General features: G+C 47.4%; 1 protein-coding gene across 4 annotated transcripts; it reads right to left on the reverse strand.

Annotated features, from left to right (window-relative positions):
- Positions 1-1,294: 1,294 nt before the first annotated feature.
- ITPA (inosine triphosphatase) lies at positions 1,295-12,073 on the reverse strand. 4 transcript variants are annotated; one of them, XM_072800251.1, is made up of 8 exons: positions 11,919-12,072; positions 9,259-9,316; positions 9,103-9,167; positions 8,407-8,480; positions 7,564-7,595; positions 6,882-6,997; positions 2,930-3,006; positions 1,295-1,770 (listed from the first exon to the last, which is right to left on the reverse strand). In XM_072800251.1, the coding sequence occupies exons 1-8, from the start codon at positions 11,982-11,984 to the stop codon at positions 1,629-1,631; spliced, it is 630 nt and encodes a 209-aa protein (XP_072656352.1). In that variant the 5' UTR covers positions 11,985-12,072; the 3' UTR covers positions 1,295-1,628. The 4 variants fall into 4 exon arrangements, with proteins under 4 accessions (XP_072656352.1, XP_072656355.1, XP_072656353.1 ...); XM_072800254.1 differs by lacking the exon at positions 11,919-12,072 and adding an exon at positions 11,656-11,832; XM_072800252.1 differs by lacking the exon at positions 8,407-8,480 and having other exon boundaries at positions 11,869-12,007.
- Between the last annotated feature and the right edge of the window lie 3,861 nt (positions 12,074-15,934).

Here is a 15,934-nt window from a genome sequence, read left to right on the forward strand (position 1 = left end):
ATATCCAGCATCACCAGGTGGGGAGAAGACGACTCAGAGGAGACTGGGCCATTGGCACTTCCTGGGGAAACAACCCAGCTGAGCCTCACTGACAATGGGAAGCAAAGGAATGATGTTCTCTCTTCACACACACACACACACACACACACACACACGGCTTAAACTCAGGCCCCCCCAAAAAATAAATAAATAAAAATAAACTCAGGCCCCGAGGATCCCTGGGTGGCTCAGCAGTTTAGCACGCCTGCCTTCGGCCCAGGGTGTGATCCTGGAGTCCCGGGATCAAGTCCCCACATCAGGCTCCCCGCATGGAGCCTGCTTCTCCCTCTGCCTGCCTGTCTCTCTCTCTCTGTCTCTCATGAATAAATAAATACAAAATCTAAACAAAAAAAAAAAAAAAAAAACAACCTCCTCAGGCCCCAGCCACATTGCCAGGACTGAGCAACAGAGACTGGAAGTGCCATTCTCTGGAGCTGACTACGAGCAAAGAAAATAAGCCTGGGAGTGACACCCCCCACTGAGCACTGTGTTCCCTCCTCCCACATTGCATACAACAGGTTTCTCTGAATATCCTTGGGGTGGGGACCTCCTCCTCACCAAAGAAACACCTGCAGGAAAGGCCCCTCAGGTCCCTCCTAGGACCTGGGGCAGCTGAGACCCATTTCCTGAGGGGCTGAACCATGTCAAGTTAATGCAACTGGGATCGGGACTCCATGCACCCCCTCCATAAAAATGAACTTCGCATTATGATCAAAAATCAACATTTTAGGGGCACCTGGATGGCTCTATCAATTAAACATCCGACTCTTGATTTCAGCTCAGGTCATAATCTCAGGGTCACGAGATCAAACCCCACGTACGGCTCTGCACCCAGCAAGAAGCCTGCTTGAGATTCTCTCTTCCTCTGCCCTTACCCACTACAGTTTTTCTTAAAAAAAAAAAAAAAAAAAAAAAAGAGAAACCCCACCCCAACATTTTAGCTGCTCTAATGTTATAATGAAATACAGCCCAAGCATTCACGATCCTGTACTGCCCACCCCCAACCCAGCAAAAAGCATGGAGATCAGCTAGAGGGTGGCATCCCTCCGTGGATGGGTGGGCAGCACAGGTCTGGGATGGAAAAGGTCAGTACCTGAGCTGAGACAGATGCAGTACTCCAGCGAGTAGGGTCATGCAAACACCTTCGGCTGCTACTCTTGTCCCACCATTGCCCCCAGACCCTAGAGGTTTCCTGCTCCTGCCAGACGGCTCAGGAGACAGACAACCTCCGGGAGCAAGTTTCAAAGCTGATATATCCAGTTTATTCTGGAGGCAAGTGCCTTCCAGTATTTTTATTTCTTCCACTTTAAAAATGTCAAGGGCTATTTGTGTGGTTCTTCCCAAACCCTGGATCCTGCCATGACCAGTTTAACATCCAAGGTCCTTTCAGGATCCCAGGCCAGGAGGCTATAGGAGGGACCACTGAATCCCCGAGGGCAAGAAAATAGTGTCCCTTATCCCAAGTTTCTACAAGCAGAGCCAGCTGCTCCTCCAAACAGGGCTGGTGAGGTTGTCTCAACACCCCTAGGAAGGTCTAACCCTGAAGGCAGTACCTGGAGGGCTGCCTGTCTGATGGGAGAGATGGCAAACTAGCCTTCCCCAGATCCCCTGCCAGGGCAATCATCACCAACTACCAGAGGAGTGAGGCTGCCAAAGTATTTCTGTAGCTCAAGCAGGGCCCGGAAGCGATGGGAGATGGCATTCTTCTTGGCTTTGGGCATCTCTGCATACCTAAGGGGTGACAAGAGCAGTTCAGAGGAGCCTAGATTCAGGGTTCCCTCACCTGTCTTGTAGCCCAAAGCTCCAGGAGTTGCCACGAAAGGGTGGTGGGGCCATGAGCTCCCAGTAGCCAGAGTTAATTTTTAAAAAACTAGAGAGAGTTTTAAATTCCCCTATAGGCAGAAACCCGTATTAACGAATGTGGAAGGATGTTAGACTTGCTCTAGTGTGTCCAAAAGTCATTAAGGGAAGCTAGGGACAGGGGGATGAGCTGCATGTTTGATCAGCTTTGTCATCTGTTGACAGGAAGCAGTGGGGCCTGACAGAGCAAACACAACAGTCTCCTGTACTGTGGGGGTGGCATGGGACAGCCGGCCAGCGGCCTCGCCTCCATATCAGGACTTCAGTGAGGTGAGAATCCCACACCCTACTGTGTGCTTCAGATCTGTGCTGTCCTGTATGTGGCCACTAGCCACAAGGGGCCATGTAAACTGAAATCAACCAGAGCTGAATAAAAATAATTTCGGTTCCTAAGTCACCCTAACCACATGTTAGATTGAACAGTGTAGAGATAGAGCACTTCTCTATCTTGCATTCTTGGATGGTGCTACTTCATGTTACCCTCAACTCTGTCTGGCTACTGTGAGGCCTCAGGTCACCCTCCCTAAGGGCCCCTGGAACACTTGATTCTAATAATGGCCAATGTACATGGCCAGTGTAAGTAGAGGGGGGTGGAGGGGTCAGTGTGAAGTACTGAGAACACTTGGCACTGTGGGGGTTTCACGAGGTGCCCACCAAAGGCTGCAAGTGTTAACATTTTTCCAAACTGAACGGGGAGATCAGATCATCCCACAAAACTGCCAGTTCATACATAACAAGCCAAGGGCAGAGAGCAGAAGACACTAAAGTCACACAGCTGCTATGTGGCGAACTGGAGCCCAAGAGCCCAAGAGCCCAAGAGCTCCCAGCTGTGCCTGGCTGCCGCCTACACTGGAGACTGGCCCACTCACATTCCTTGCATCCACCCCAGCAGAACCGCCTTCAGCTGGAACAGCACCTTGGAACCTGTTCCCATCCAGATATGCATGCCCACACCTGGACAGGGTGCTGAGCCAGCCCCAACCGTGGTTCTCCCAACCCCATATCCCTGGAGGAAAATGTGGCTCCTTACGTCTGCTCATATCCATCAGGCTGAAAGCAGGGGTCCCAGCCAAAGTCTCGGCAGCCTCGGGGCACTACAATCCGGCCCTGCCAGAGGAAAAGGGGGGGGACAGGTCTGTCACTGAACATGCAGTAGTTGGCTTGGGAGGAGGGTGGTAGCCAGTTGGGAGTCTGGTTAGGTTATGTATTTGGCTAAGCCCCATTTACTCAAAATATGTGGTTTCAAGAGGTCCATGGTACCTGAAAATATTTACCAAGTACATAAATAAAACACAGTGGGACAACTCTCTCCCATCGCACACATAAACACGCACATGCACACACACACACAGAAAACCACAAACGTGCTCAGCCCACTGGTGTCCCTGGAGCTGCTCTCCATCTCTACAGCTTGACAAACTGTGAACTCACTGAAGAAGAAAGTCAGCTTGGAAAAACTGACAGAAAACATTTTCTCTTCCTAGGAAGTTATGACGAGGCACCTGAGGGGCTCAGTCGGTCAAGCGTCTGCCTTTGGCTTGGGTCATGATCCCAGGGTCCTAGGATGGAGCTCTGTGTGGGGCTCCCTGCTCTGCAGGGAGCCTGCTTCTCCCTCTCCCTCTTGCTCCCCCTGCTTGTGCCCTTTCTCTGTCAGGTAAGTAAATAAAATTGTAAAAAAAAAAAAAAAAAAAAAAAAAGGAAGTTATGAGGCCCTGAACTATACAGACATGCCTGCTACTCATTTTTATTATGTTAAGTGTGAAATAAATTGCTACATTTCTCAAAATGCAACTGAGGCTCTAACAATTAAATGAAGAAACAAATTATTTACCACACTGTCCAATACATCAATGAGTTCAGTAAATACTGACTATAATAGGCAAATTCCAACGGGAAAATGTTACCAAGAGAACCAATTTAATTCAACACCATGAGATGTCATGTTGCCATGAAGGTTAAAAAATAAAAATTTAAAAAATACAAGGGAGGTACACCCCGGTGGCTTGGTTGAATGTCTGCCTTCACCTCAGGTCATGATCCTGGGATCCAGGATTTAGCCCATCTCAACAGGGAGTCTGCTTCCTGCTTCTCCTTCTCCCTTTCCCTCAGCCTCTTCCCCTGCTTATGCACATGTGCTCTCTCAAGTAAAATCTTTTTTTTTTTAAGTTTTTTTTTTAAAGGTTTTATTTATTTATTCATGAGAGACAGAGAGAGAGAGGCAGAGACACAGGCAGAGGGAGAAGCAGGCTCCACACAGGGAGCCTGATGTGGGACTCAATCCCGGGTCTCCAAGATCACGCCCTGGGCCAAAGGCGGGCGCCAAACCACTGAGCCACCCAGGGATCCCAAATAAGTAAAATATTAAAAAAAAAAATTTTTTTTAAAGATTGTATTTAAGGAGACAAAACAATGAGCATAGTTTTACCAAAGATAATGAAATACCACATAATGTCTGCATCTTACCATTGATTTGAGTGCATCCTTAGAAAACTGAATGTAACAAAAAAAAAAAAAAAAACAACAAAACAAACCCAGGACATTTTTGGAAATTGTATGCTCTCTAGCAACTTTGTGTGAATTTTTATACAAGCACTGTTTTATGAGTTATATAAAATGTTATAAAAATTAAAAAAAAATAAAGATTGTATTTATTTATTCATGAGAGGCATAGAGAGAGGGAGAGAGACAGAGACACAGGCAGAGGGAGAAGCAGGCTCCATGCAGGGAGCCTGACGTGGGACTCCATCCCAGGTCTACAGGATCATGCCCTGGGCTGAAGGTGGCGCTAAACCACTGGGCCGCTGGGGCTGCCCTAAAAAAATTTTTTTAAATATATAAGGAAGGGGAAGAAAATGGGGATTAGCCACATAACTGCCACCCTGTTTAAACCAAGGCAGATTCTGCTAGTGCTGGTGGGGAGCTACGTGACTGAGGCCCATTACTGAGCCACTCTGGACCTCATCCACACCACAAAGGGTTTTTGAACATCCACAGTAGGGCAGGTAGTGCTCTCAGCACTGGGATCCTAACAAACCTGGCCCTGCCCTCATCAAATGGACCTCTTAAGCAAAACAGGCTTTTCACTAGTAAACAAATTAACAATTACAAAATGCAAAGTGCCTTAGAAGGAACAGGGAGCTGGGCTCAGGAATAACAGGATGGAGTGACCCAGATGGGGAACTCAGGAGATGCTTTGAGGAGATACTTTGGCCACATAAAGTGATGGGCAAGAACACTCCAGGTGGAGGACACAGCTGCTGTTGGGACCCAAGATGGGCAAGGCTTCAGCATACGTATTGTTGAACGGACAATGTGACTGGGTTTATAAAGCTTGAGTGAGAACAAAACAAAAAGAAACAAAGCCACCTCAGGTAGAGGCTGGGAAGCAACAAAGTACATGAAGCAGCCAGAGCTGGGGAGACAATTAGGCCTCAATGACCAGGCCCCATCAGCAGGGATAGGATTGTGGTTGCTCACACTTCTGATTTTTTAAAGAATATTTTTGTGAAAGTAGCAAATGACTATATTCAACCCAGCAATTATGTATGACCCAATAGTCCTGGTTCTGGGTATATATCCAAAAGAACCGAACACAAGATTTCAAGAGATAACTGGCGCACCCACGTTCATAGCAGCATTATTCACAATGGCCAAATGTGGAAGCAATCTACATGTCCATCAACAGATAAATGGACAAAACAAATGGGTATATACATACAATGGATGTTACTCAGCTGCAATAAAAAGGAGAAACTCTGTCACGAGCTACAACACAAATGATCCTTGGAAGGACATCATGCCAAGAAATAAGCTGGCCACAAAAAGACAAATATTGTATGAAAGATTCCGATTGTATGAGGGGTCTGAAGTTGCCAAAGTCTTAGACATAGAAGTGGAATGGCAGTTGCCAGGGATTGGTGGGGAGAGGGAAAGGGGAGTTTTTGTTCTATAGGTATAGTTTCAATTTTGCAGGATGGAAAAAGTTTGAGCTCTGTTGCATAACAGTGTACATATAGTTAATACTACTGTACCGAACACCTAAAAATGGTGAAGATGGTAATTTTTATTTTTATTTTTTTTCCACTATTAAAAAAAAAAAATTGGGATGTCTGAGTGGCCCAGGGGTTGAGCATCTGCCTTTGGCTCAGGGCGTGGTCCCAGAGTCTTGGGATCCAGTCCCACATTGGGCTCCTTGTGGGGAGCCTGCTTCTCCCCTGCCTATATCTCTGCCTCTTTCTCTCTCTCTCATGAATAAATAAAATCTTAAAAACAAATAAGAACCATTAACCAAGCAGGGCATCACAAAATGTCTGTGGACAACCCCCAGTGGAGCCTCTGCGGTAGGACTCTGTAGGCTACTCAGGACTCTGGATTTTATCATGAGCAGAAGGGACTGGCGGAGGAGTGACGTGCCAGAAGGCACAAGGTGGGAATGACTGTGCTGGGGATGGGGAGCAGGCCAGCTCTGAGGGTGGTGTGCACTCTGGGAGAAGTGACTGAACACAAGGGTCTGACAAGCAGACGTGGCTGTGGTGAAGGGTAGCTAGGGAAGGAATGAGCAGAGGAAAGTAAGATTCTACAGGAACGTGAAAAATTGGAAGGATGGGAGATTCTTACGAGAAGCTGTAACCTCAGCACTTGGATAAAATGTGAGCTGAAAAAAAAACTGGGTTGTCCATGTAGTTCTGTTCAGCTTTCACGTCTGCTTCTTAGGAAGGCACACAGCGCAGAGCTCTGGCTATGCCAGCCCTCAACAGCCATGAGCCAGTGTGTATCCCTGAAACGCCAGCTCAGAAGTCAGATAGATTTCAGGACTGATGGCACTTCTAGGTGTGATGCCCAGGGGCATGTCTGGGCAAAGCTCTGGGAACTAACTGGCCACCAGGGCCCTTCCCACCACCCTCCTGCCTTAGGCCCTGTGCCATTGGCTCGTGCCGCAGCGCCCTCTGGCGGCACATGGGGGAATCACAGTAGGTACGCACGGAGGTCTGGCCCCTGAACAGGCGCACTGGCTCACTGGGGTCCCCGGTGCTGAATGCGAAAGTGCAAAGTGCATAGGCAGACTTGTCCTCGAACCCTGCCAGGAGCTGGTGTAGACCTGCGAGAGGAGTATAGTGATGTCTGTTCAGCTCAACTCCCAGCCTTACTCCCCACCCCTAAGGTCCTGGAGGGGTAGTCACCAAATTTGGGGAGCTTATCAGATAGATTCTCTTCTATTACATGTCTGAAAAGTTCCATAACCTAAAGTGTTTTTACAACTACCCAAGGAGGGAACATTCTGGCCCACAACCGTGACAGGGTATGCACTGTCAGAGCCCCAGAGAGGCAGCCAGCTCCCACCCCCTCGGCCAGGCCCTGGTTGAGGCAGACAGGCCAGCAGTCAGTAGGACTAGCTCTCTCAGCCAGAATCAACTGCAGCCTTTCAAACTCACAGCCCCCAACACCCTTCCCATCCACTCTTTACACATCTCAGCGCTCCCTGGAGCCAGGTATGTGGGGAAAGTCTAAGCCACAGGTTATAGATGGGAAAACTGAGGTGAACACAGGCTCCGTGGTGGGGGCTGGAACCTGAGATTCCTGATTACTAGTTGGGACCCCTCCCCTGGACCACTTCTGGATTCTCAATTCCCAACAGATAAAGGAAGAAATAAACGAGCTTAATACCTTCAGGCTTTAACTTCTCCAGAAACCACTTTCTGCAAGAGAAATAAAGGTGAGTCAGACACCAGGAGCAGACAGATCTTCCTACCATCTTCTCCAGGCTGCACCCCCCCCCCAAAGGGGCATGATAATGTCTTAGCTCAAAATGAAGAGAAATAACCCAATAGAAAAAGGGATGGAGGTAAACAAGCAATGCACAGAAAAATCAATAAAACCTATTAAGGCCTTAACCTCATTGGTAATTAGGAAAATGCAAATCCAAACCAAATGTGGTAACATTTCACATTCCCCACACTACAGAACACTAAAGTCCCAATACTCAGTGCTGGTGAGGATATGGAGCAATACATATGGGTGCTGTTGCCTTGGCAAACATACTGGCAATCCAGAAGTTCAAACTAAACATACCCAAAACCCAAAAAGCACCTCTGTGCACATGTCTTCCAACCCCAGCAAGGAATATTTAAAGTGGAGATATGTGTACCCTAGAGACACACAAAGACCATCTGAGGGTGTCCAGGGCATTGGATAGTTTTAAAGAAATCCATTTTCAGATATCAACTTCCTTATTTCCTTTTTCCTGAAATTGATCTGCCATGAATGGATTTCTCTAGGGGGGGAGTGGGGGTTCCATTTGCCCATCTCCAATTACACAATCACATTCTCACACTTTACAAAAGAAAGAAAGGCATGCCTCTCCCGAATCCCTAATCCTTCCTCAGGACAATGTGAAATATTGGTATTCACACCAAGGCCATGAATGACCCACAATATCAGGTAACCAATCAGTTCAAAGTTTGGGTGATTTGTGGCCAGGGCCCTGCAAGGGGGTCAGGGACCACTCACATGTAGGGGCCAGGGAGGCCCCCAAGGGCGTTGAAGCACAGACAGGTGTCCTCCACCAGTACAGGCCCCTGTACCTGCAACACAGGGGAGCAGAGCCTGGGACCTGTGACCAAGAGTAATCCCTGCCCTAAACCTGAATTCTCAGGCCACCCCAGCTGGGGCCAGACCCACGGCTAATTGGGATCCATAGTAGTAGCAGTGAACAGCTATAGAAAACAGCCCTTGGCTAATCTCTTATCCTCATTTTACAGATAGGAATACCAAAAACTTGGCAGATTGTAAAGCTTACTCCAGGCACAGCAAGAGCAGTGGGATTCACACTCAAGACACTGTGACTCTCCATAAAGTGCTCTTTCCCAATTCCAGAGATGTGTGAGTGCAGGGGTTGATGTGTGTGGGGAGAATGTAGGCATTGGAATATATGTATCTGAAGTTGGAGACAAGTGTGTGCATGTGTACGTGTGTGTGAGCGCACACAAGTGCTCATCTAGGAGAATTAGGAAGTAAAGGTGGAGAAAGAAAGGTAGTATTCCTGGGTCGACATTAACTGACTCCAATCTAGCTAGGCCTGGACAGGTCCTTGAAGTTATGACCAACTGTGCCCACCCTATTATTCTCTGCTGAGCCCAGCAGGCACAGCACCCAGAAGCCACCAGGACAAGAGGGGCAAGTATGGGACACGTAAGGAGCAAGCACCTGGCGAGCTGCTTCCTGACACTTCTGTATGGAAATCTCATCAGGCTCTCCCTGGTACTCCGGCACTTATTGGAGAAACATATACAAAGAGAGTCAGGTCACAGGGAAACAGAAATCAAACCATCTTTCAAAAAATAAAACAAAAGACAAACATACGGTCAATTTTCTGTGCCACCAAAGTGCATGGAAACTTATCTCCCAGAATCTGAATGACCTGTTCCAAAATGAAAGAATATTTATCACCATTTGTTACAATTCCCTGTTACTACAGAAGCTGTCACCCACCTTTCTCTTCAGGTAACTCTCCTGCCAGCCCCCTAAAGCTTAGCAAGTTAGGCCCAGGGGCCTCACTGCAGACTGCATGGTCCCACTCTAGCAGGTCAGCTCCCCCAATTCCTCAGTCTCCTACCCCTCCTACTTTAGGTCTCTCTGCCAATGTTAAATCCCCACCCAAAATACCCTCATCCTTTCTCCCTGCTCCCTAAAACTCTACATAACCTCCTATTCTGGCAATTCTCTATGAGGGGTTATCCAGAATTCAAGAGGCCTATGAACCCAGATGGGGAAAAAAAAATGCCTTTATTATCACTAAACCCAAGTTGAATTTAGCATCTCTTTCAGCTGTGAATATGAAAAACCAAAATAGCATCAGCAGTTCCTGTGACCTTTCAATCCATTAAAATCACAGATGTATCTCATTACAGCTGTAGTAGATTCTCTCGAAATATTTTCAACCCTATTTTAAAATTATAGTAACTACACACATGGGTAGACTGGCTCCTTTAATACATTAATAAAGCATATGTTAACTAGATCACAAATATTTACATTGAGAATTGTATTTTAGGAGAATTTCCTTTATAATTGCATGTATTTTACTTTGTACATTTATTTTACTTATTTATTTTTTTATGATAGTCACAGAGAGAGAGAGAGAGGCAGAGACACAGGCAGAGGGAGAAGCAGGCTCCATGCACCGGGAGCCCGACGTGGGACTCGATCCCAGGTCTCCAGGATCGCGCCCTGGGCCAAAGGCAGGCGCCAAACCGCTGCGCCACCCAGGGATCCCCTACTTTGTACATTTAAAAATATTTTCCTGAAAAAGGGTCCATAGGCTTCATCAGCCTGTCTTTTTTTTTTTTTAAAGATTTTATTTATTCATTCATAGAGACACATAGAGAGATAGAGAGAGAGAGAGAGGCAGAGACACAGGCAGAGGGAGAAGCAGGCATCATGCAGACAGCCTGATGTGGGACTGGATCCAGGGTCCCCAGGATCACGCCCTGGGCTGCAGGCGCCACTAAACCGCTGTGCCACTGGGGCCGCCCTTCATCAGCCTGTCAATGGAATACTATGAGATAGGGGCAACTGGGTGGCTCAGTCGGTTAAGTACCTGCCTTTGGCTTGGGTCATGATCCCAGGATCCTGGGTTCAAGCCTCACATAAGGCTCCCTGCATGGAGCCTGCTTCTCCCTCTGCCTATGTCTCTGCTTCTCTCAGCCTGTGTCTCTTATGAATAAATAAATCAATCTCAAAAAAAAAAAAAAAAAAGGAAGACTATGAGATAAAGAGTTAAGACACCCTGTTCTAAGACAACTTCATCTTTTCCAGTAAGCCTCCTCTGGCCATTCTAGCCCCTTAAAATGTAGGTGGCCACATTTGCAACCAGAGACGGGTTTGGGCATCCACTATCCTGCATGGGGCTCTTTTCAGGGTGGCACTACTTGTCTGTTGGACTGGCCTGGCCCGGCCTCAGGATCCCAAACTTTTTATCAGCCCAGGGCTCTGGTTCTTGAGTAGGACACCCTGTACTGGCACAGAAGTGCCATCATTACCTATGCTGTGAAGAAACAAGGGGTTGGTACCCTAATGACTAAGTCCCACTCGTCTGCCTCAGACATACCTAGTGGATGTCAACACAATTCTGCACCATGACCCACCTGCTTGGCCATAAATGAGCACGGACAAACCCTTTTCCCAAGCAAGGCTAGTGAGAGCTAATGTATGGCAGAAGCCTCACTGTCCACTCCACCAGGAGGGAAGTAAGCAGAAAAACGCTTACTAGGAAAGGGATGAGCATTCAGAGAACTACAAAGGCAAGATAGGCCCTTGGGACACTCAAGTCCTGGGGGGCATCCTTACACTGGTATTCCCATAAGAGTCACCTGGTGGTTTACATGAGTTCCCTGTGTGTCTCTATTACTTGCACCCAAAGGCAATCCAATCCACCCGCAGAATCCTCACTGCTAGCCACAAAATTCCCAGAAGCAGGAACTTTGAAGTTTTTTTTGCCTTCTTCTTCACTCCTCCCCATTGCGCTGTGAAAAAGATCTTCCAAATCATCATCCCCATTTCACAGAAGAGGAAGGAGGCTGAGGATCACATTTCTGGACAGTGGTGGGGCGTGGACCGCCCAGTTTGGCTGCCGGTCCCACGCTCTGACCCCTGCCACCCCAGGTCGGCAGCGGGGTCTGGATCAGCTCCAGAATTGTGTCAAGAGCCCCGGTTTGGGGTCCAGCCTAATCGGGGATCTTTGGGGCAGGTACTGAGGACCTGGCACTCCTTTGGCTCCCGCAGCTTCCGCGCTCGCACGGCCGGATTTGTCAACGCCCTAGCTCTATCAAAGCCAACCACCGGCCGTCCCCACTCTGCACGCACGGCCGTTTCACTCAGCGCGGCGCAGCCTGTTCCACGCGCCCGGGGCCGCCCCTCCATGCGCACTCCGCCTGGAGGCTGCTTCTCCGCCCGGTCCCCAGGGGGCCCTACCACGCGCTACCCCAGCCGCCACTGGTCGGCCTCCCGCGCCCTCCCGGCACCTCCTCCAGCTTCTTGGCGTTCCCGGTGACAAACACGATCTTTTTCCCCGCCAAGGGGGCCGCCATGCTGACTCCGATGACCAAGCCGACCCACCGGAAGCCCTTTGCCTCGAGTGGCAGGCACTTCCGCTGACGCGGAACCGGGCGGCGCAGCTTCCGGCGTAGGGCCCCAGGCCGGGGAACGCTGGGCATCCGGCTTCCCTGCTCAGACCCTGGGGAGCGCCGCTTGAGCAGCCTGGGGCCCCGAGCGCTAGAAGGGAGGACGGCCCGGCCACTCCCGTCCTCAGTGCTAGCCACAAGATTCCCAGAAGCAGGAACTTTGGATTCCGTCTGCGCCGGAATGGCGGGGTCTTCCCGAGACTGGCGGTCGAGCGCGTTGAGACCATGCCCTTCCGCCAAGGGGACGTCTCTTCGAAGACCAGAAGAGACCACTGCAGCCGCCGGCCCCACCTCTGCTTTCTCCCCTCTCTGGGAAGGGGGCATCGAGGGAAGCAAAGAACCTGCACGGTAATGAGCTGCTGTCCGGTGCTCTGGGCGGTTCGCCTTCTCCGCGGGCACCTCCAAATCTACCTGCGAGAGCTGTGTCCTTCTGGGCAGGGGCTGCAAATCTGGATCTTTATCCTGACCTCACCTCCAGCCCCACTCCGTTCTTTCCTTGCCCGCCAGCTCTGATTACTTTGTGGATTAAAAAAGGAATTTGTTTAAATTAAGATGTAACTAACATATAACGCTATGTTAGTTTCAGTGTACGGCTTAAAATTTGGTATCTGTATACACTTGGAAGCATTCACCTCAGTAAGTCTGGTTAACATCGATCACTTTACATAGTTACCTGTTTTTTTTCTTGTGATGAGAACCTTTAGATTTTACTCTCGCAGCAACCTTCAAATATGCAGTACAATATTGTTAACTACAGTCAACATGCTACCACGCTGTACGTCTCCAGGATTACTTTATAACTGGAAATTTATGCCTTTCAACCTCCTTCACCCATTCTCCCAGCTCCCAACTACCAATCTGTTCTCGGTATCTTTGAAATTATTTTCTTTTCAGATGACTACTTGCCTCTGAATTTAAATTTAGCACAGCCTAAAGCAAGCCAGGTCTTTTCACCCATCTTCCAGGCTTGGGACCTCAGTATTTCAACTCCCTCATTCCCTCATCCCTACACCTTCTCGCATCCATCATGCCTTCTCCATGCCCGCTCCCTCAGCCAGATCTTTGCATCCCGAACACAGTGGAGGAGTGCAGAATGAGATGCCTCAACATGTGCCCCTTTGGCATAAAGATTATTTTGAGTTAAAAGTAATAAAAACAGGGGATCCCTGGGTGGCGCAGCGGTTTGGCGCCTGCCTTTGGCCCAGGGCGCGATCCTGGAGACCCGGGATCGAATCCCACATCGGGCTCTCGGTGCATGGAGCCTGCTTCTCCCTCTGCCTGTGTCTCTGCCTCTCTCTCTCTCTCTCTGTGTGACTATCATAAATAAATAAAAATTTTAAAAAAAATTAAAAAAAAAAGTAATAAAAACAGCAGATGCAGGAAAGGCTCTTGCCTCCACCATAACTGCAAAAATTTACATTGGAGAGCTTGCAACTGGAAGAAAAGTATTAGCAGACACACACCCACACACCATGAAGTAATTATCTGTATAATGGAGCAACCTTGTTTCCCAAACATCCCTTTTCACCTTCTCGCTAATGAGTTTTTTCCCCTTTGTATGCTCGAGCCCCTACCCCTTCTCCTTAGTTCTTTTAAGCATCCTGTTGCTTCATTGTCATTGGAATCTTGTCTTCGTGGATTCCGTTTACACACACCTATTAAATTTGATTTTCTCCTCTTAATCTGTCTCATGTCAATTTGATTGTAAGTCCAGGTAGAAGGACCAGAGGCAGAGGAGAAAGTCTTCCCCTCCACCACAGTAGCAAAGGATAGAAAGTGCCCCCAGCAGACCCACCTGTGACAGGCCTTGATCCACTGCTGACACCCCCATTGAACAAGCCACCTGTCTCCTTCCTCCAGGGACTCAGCAAGCACAGACTAACAGCAAGGGCAGATTCAGGGCCCCTTTCTCCTGGTGAGGAAATCCCTGACAGAGGAAACTCAAGTCAGAGGTCTCTCAGTGCCTGGATGAGTTATTTTGCTTAATGTTCTTGTCTCCTGATAATCTCAAAATCTTGTAGACCCCAGGATTTGTCAGGGAATATCAAAAAACCTTTGCTCAATGACCTTACCATAGCAAGATATTGCATAGGCCAAAACGCATTGTCCTTAGGTAGTCCTGAAGTTCAGGCAGTCTGATGAGGCAATGTGGTCTGAATGTAGTGGTTGGTTTTTGTTTTTGTTTTTGTTTTGTTTTGTTTTGTTTTGTTTTGTTTTGAGAGAGCGTGCGAGTGATAGAACATGTACGTGGTGGAGGGCAGAGAGAAGGAGAAGCAGACTCCCCGCTGAGCAGGGAGCCCACAGGGCTGAATGCCAGGACCCTGGAATCATGACCGAGCTGCAGGTAAGATGTTTAACCCACCGAGCCGCGCAGATGCCCCAAGATCAGACCGAGTCGAAGGCAGATGCTCAACCGCTGAGCTACCGAGGAGTCCCTAATTTTTAGTTTAGTTTTTTTTTTTTTTTAAGATTTTATTTATTCATGATAGACACACACAGAGAGAGAGGCAGAGACACAGGCAGAGGGAGAAGCAGGCTCCATGCAGGGAGCCCGACGTGGGACTCAATCCCAGGGATCCCCTAATTTTTAGTTTTTAATAAAACTTTTTATTGTGGGAAATCTCAAACTTAACAAAAAATACAAAAGAGCACTATAATGAGCCCAAATATACCTATTACCCAATTTTAATAATTTTGAAATTTGCTATTTTCATTTCACCCATCCTGGCTTATTTGCTTGCTTAAAATTTAAAAATGTAAGGTATTTTTTTTTTAAGATTTTATTTATTTATGAGAGAGAGGCAGAGACATAGGCAGAGGGAGAAGCAGGATCCCTGCGGGAAGCCTGATGCAGGGACTCCATCCCTGGACCCCCAGGATCACAACCTGAGTCAAAGGCAGAGGCTCAACCACTGAACCACCCAGGTGCCCCCAAAAATGTAAATTATGAAATATTCCAGAGTTAGAGAAAATAATAAAATAGATGCAGAAGTTCCCATTATTCCAGTTTAACAAATACTGAGATGCTCACATGGTGCCATCTTTTTTCAAATCTTCCACTTCATACCGTTTGTCCTTGGATCTTTGTGTTACACACACACACACAAAGTTTCATATTGCTGTTACAGCAAATTCCCAGTGGTTGCTATTTGCTTTTTCAAAAATTTTGAGTTTATATCCTGTCCTGTTTTTTTTCCCAAACAACTTTGCTGAGGTATAATTAGTTCCTAGTTTCTAAATAATTTTTAAGAATTAAAGAGAAGTTCATTGACAGATGAGTGAATAAATATGTGATATATATATACACACATACATACACAATGGAATATTACTCAGACATCAGAAAGGATGAATACTTACCATTTATTTACATTGATGTGGATGGAACGGAGGAACTGAGTGAGATAACTTAATCAGAGAAAGACAGTTATATGGTTTCACTCCTATGTGGAATATAAGAAAAAGTGCAGAGGATCACAGGGTAAGGGAGAGAAAACTCAATAGGAAGTCATCAGGGAGAAAACCCATGAGACTGTTAACTAAGTTGAAGGAGGGGAGGTGGGTGAGGGGGATGGAGTACCTCTGTGATGGTCTGTGATGGGCATTAAGGGGGGGCACATGATGTGATGAGCACTGAGTATTACACGCAACTGATAAATCACTGAACACATCTGAAACTAATTTATGTTGGCTAATTTAAGTTAAAAAACAGGGAAATTTAAATTCCCTGTGGGTACTTAAATTTTGAGTGTTTACTCTGGAAAACTGGGTTACTAATTCTTGTATTAGTCTAATAAGGCTAATTTTATACTAAAATAGGTCTAAAATTGCAGGTCTGGTCACAAAACTATATCACA

Source organism: Canis lupus, chromosome 26 (assembly GCF_048164855.1).
Source record: "Canis lupus baileyi chromosome 26, mCanLup2.hap1, whole genome shotgun sequence".
NCBI classification, from domain to species: domain Eukaryota; kingdom Metazoa; phylum Chordata; class Mammalia; order Carnivora; family Canidae; genus Canis; species Canis lupus.

What these genes read in the sequence shown, in the direction of transcription:
- ITPA (XM_072800254.1), bottom strand. Translation starts at nt 11,817, where the DNA reads ATGGAGGGGCGGCCCCGGGCGCGTGGAACAGGCTGCGCCGCGCTGAGT. An exon ending in GTCAGGAAGCAGCTCGCCAG is followed by an intron (nt 8,481 to 9,102) that starts GTGCTTGCTCCT and finishes CCTGTGTTGCAG; the next exon opens with GTACAGGGGCCTGTACTGGT. An exon ending in GGCCTCCCTGGCCCCTACAT is followed by an intron (nt 7,596 to 8,406) that starts GTGAGTGGTCCC and finishes TTTCTCTTGCAG; the next exon opens with AAAGTGGTTTCTGGAGAAGT.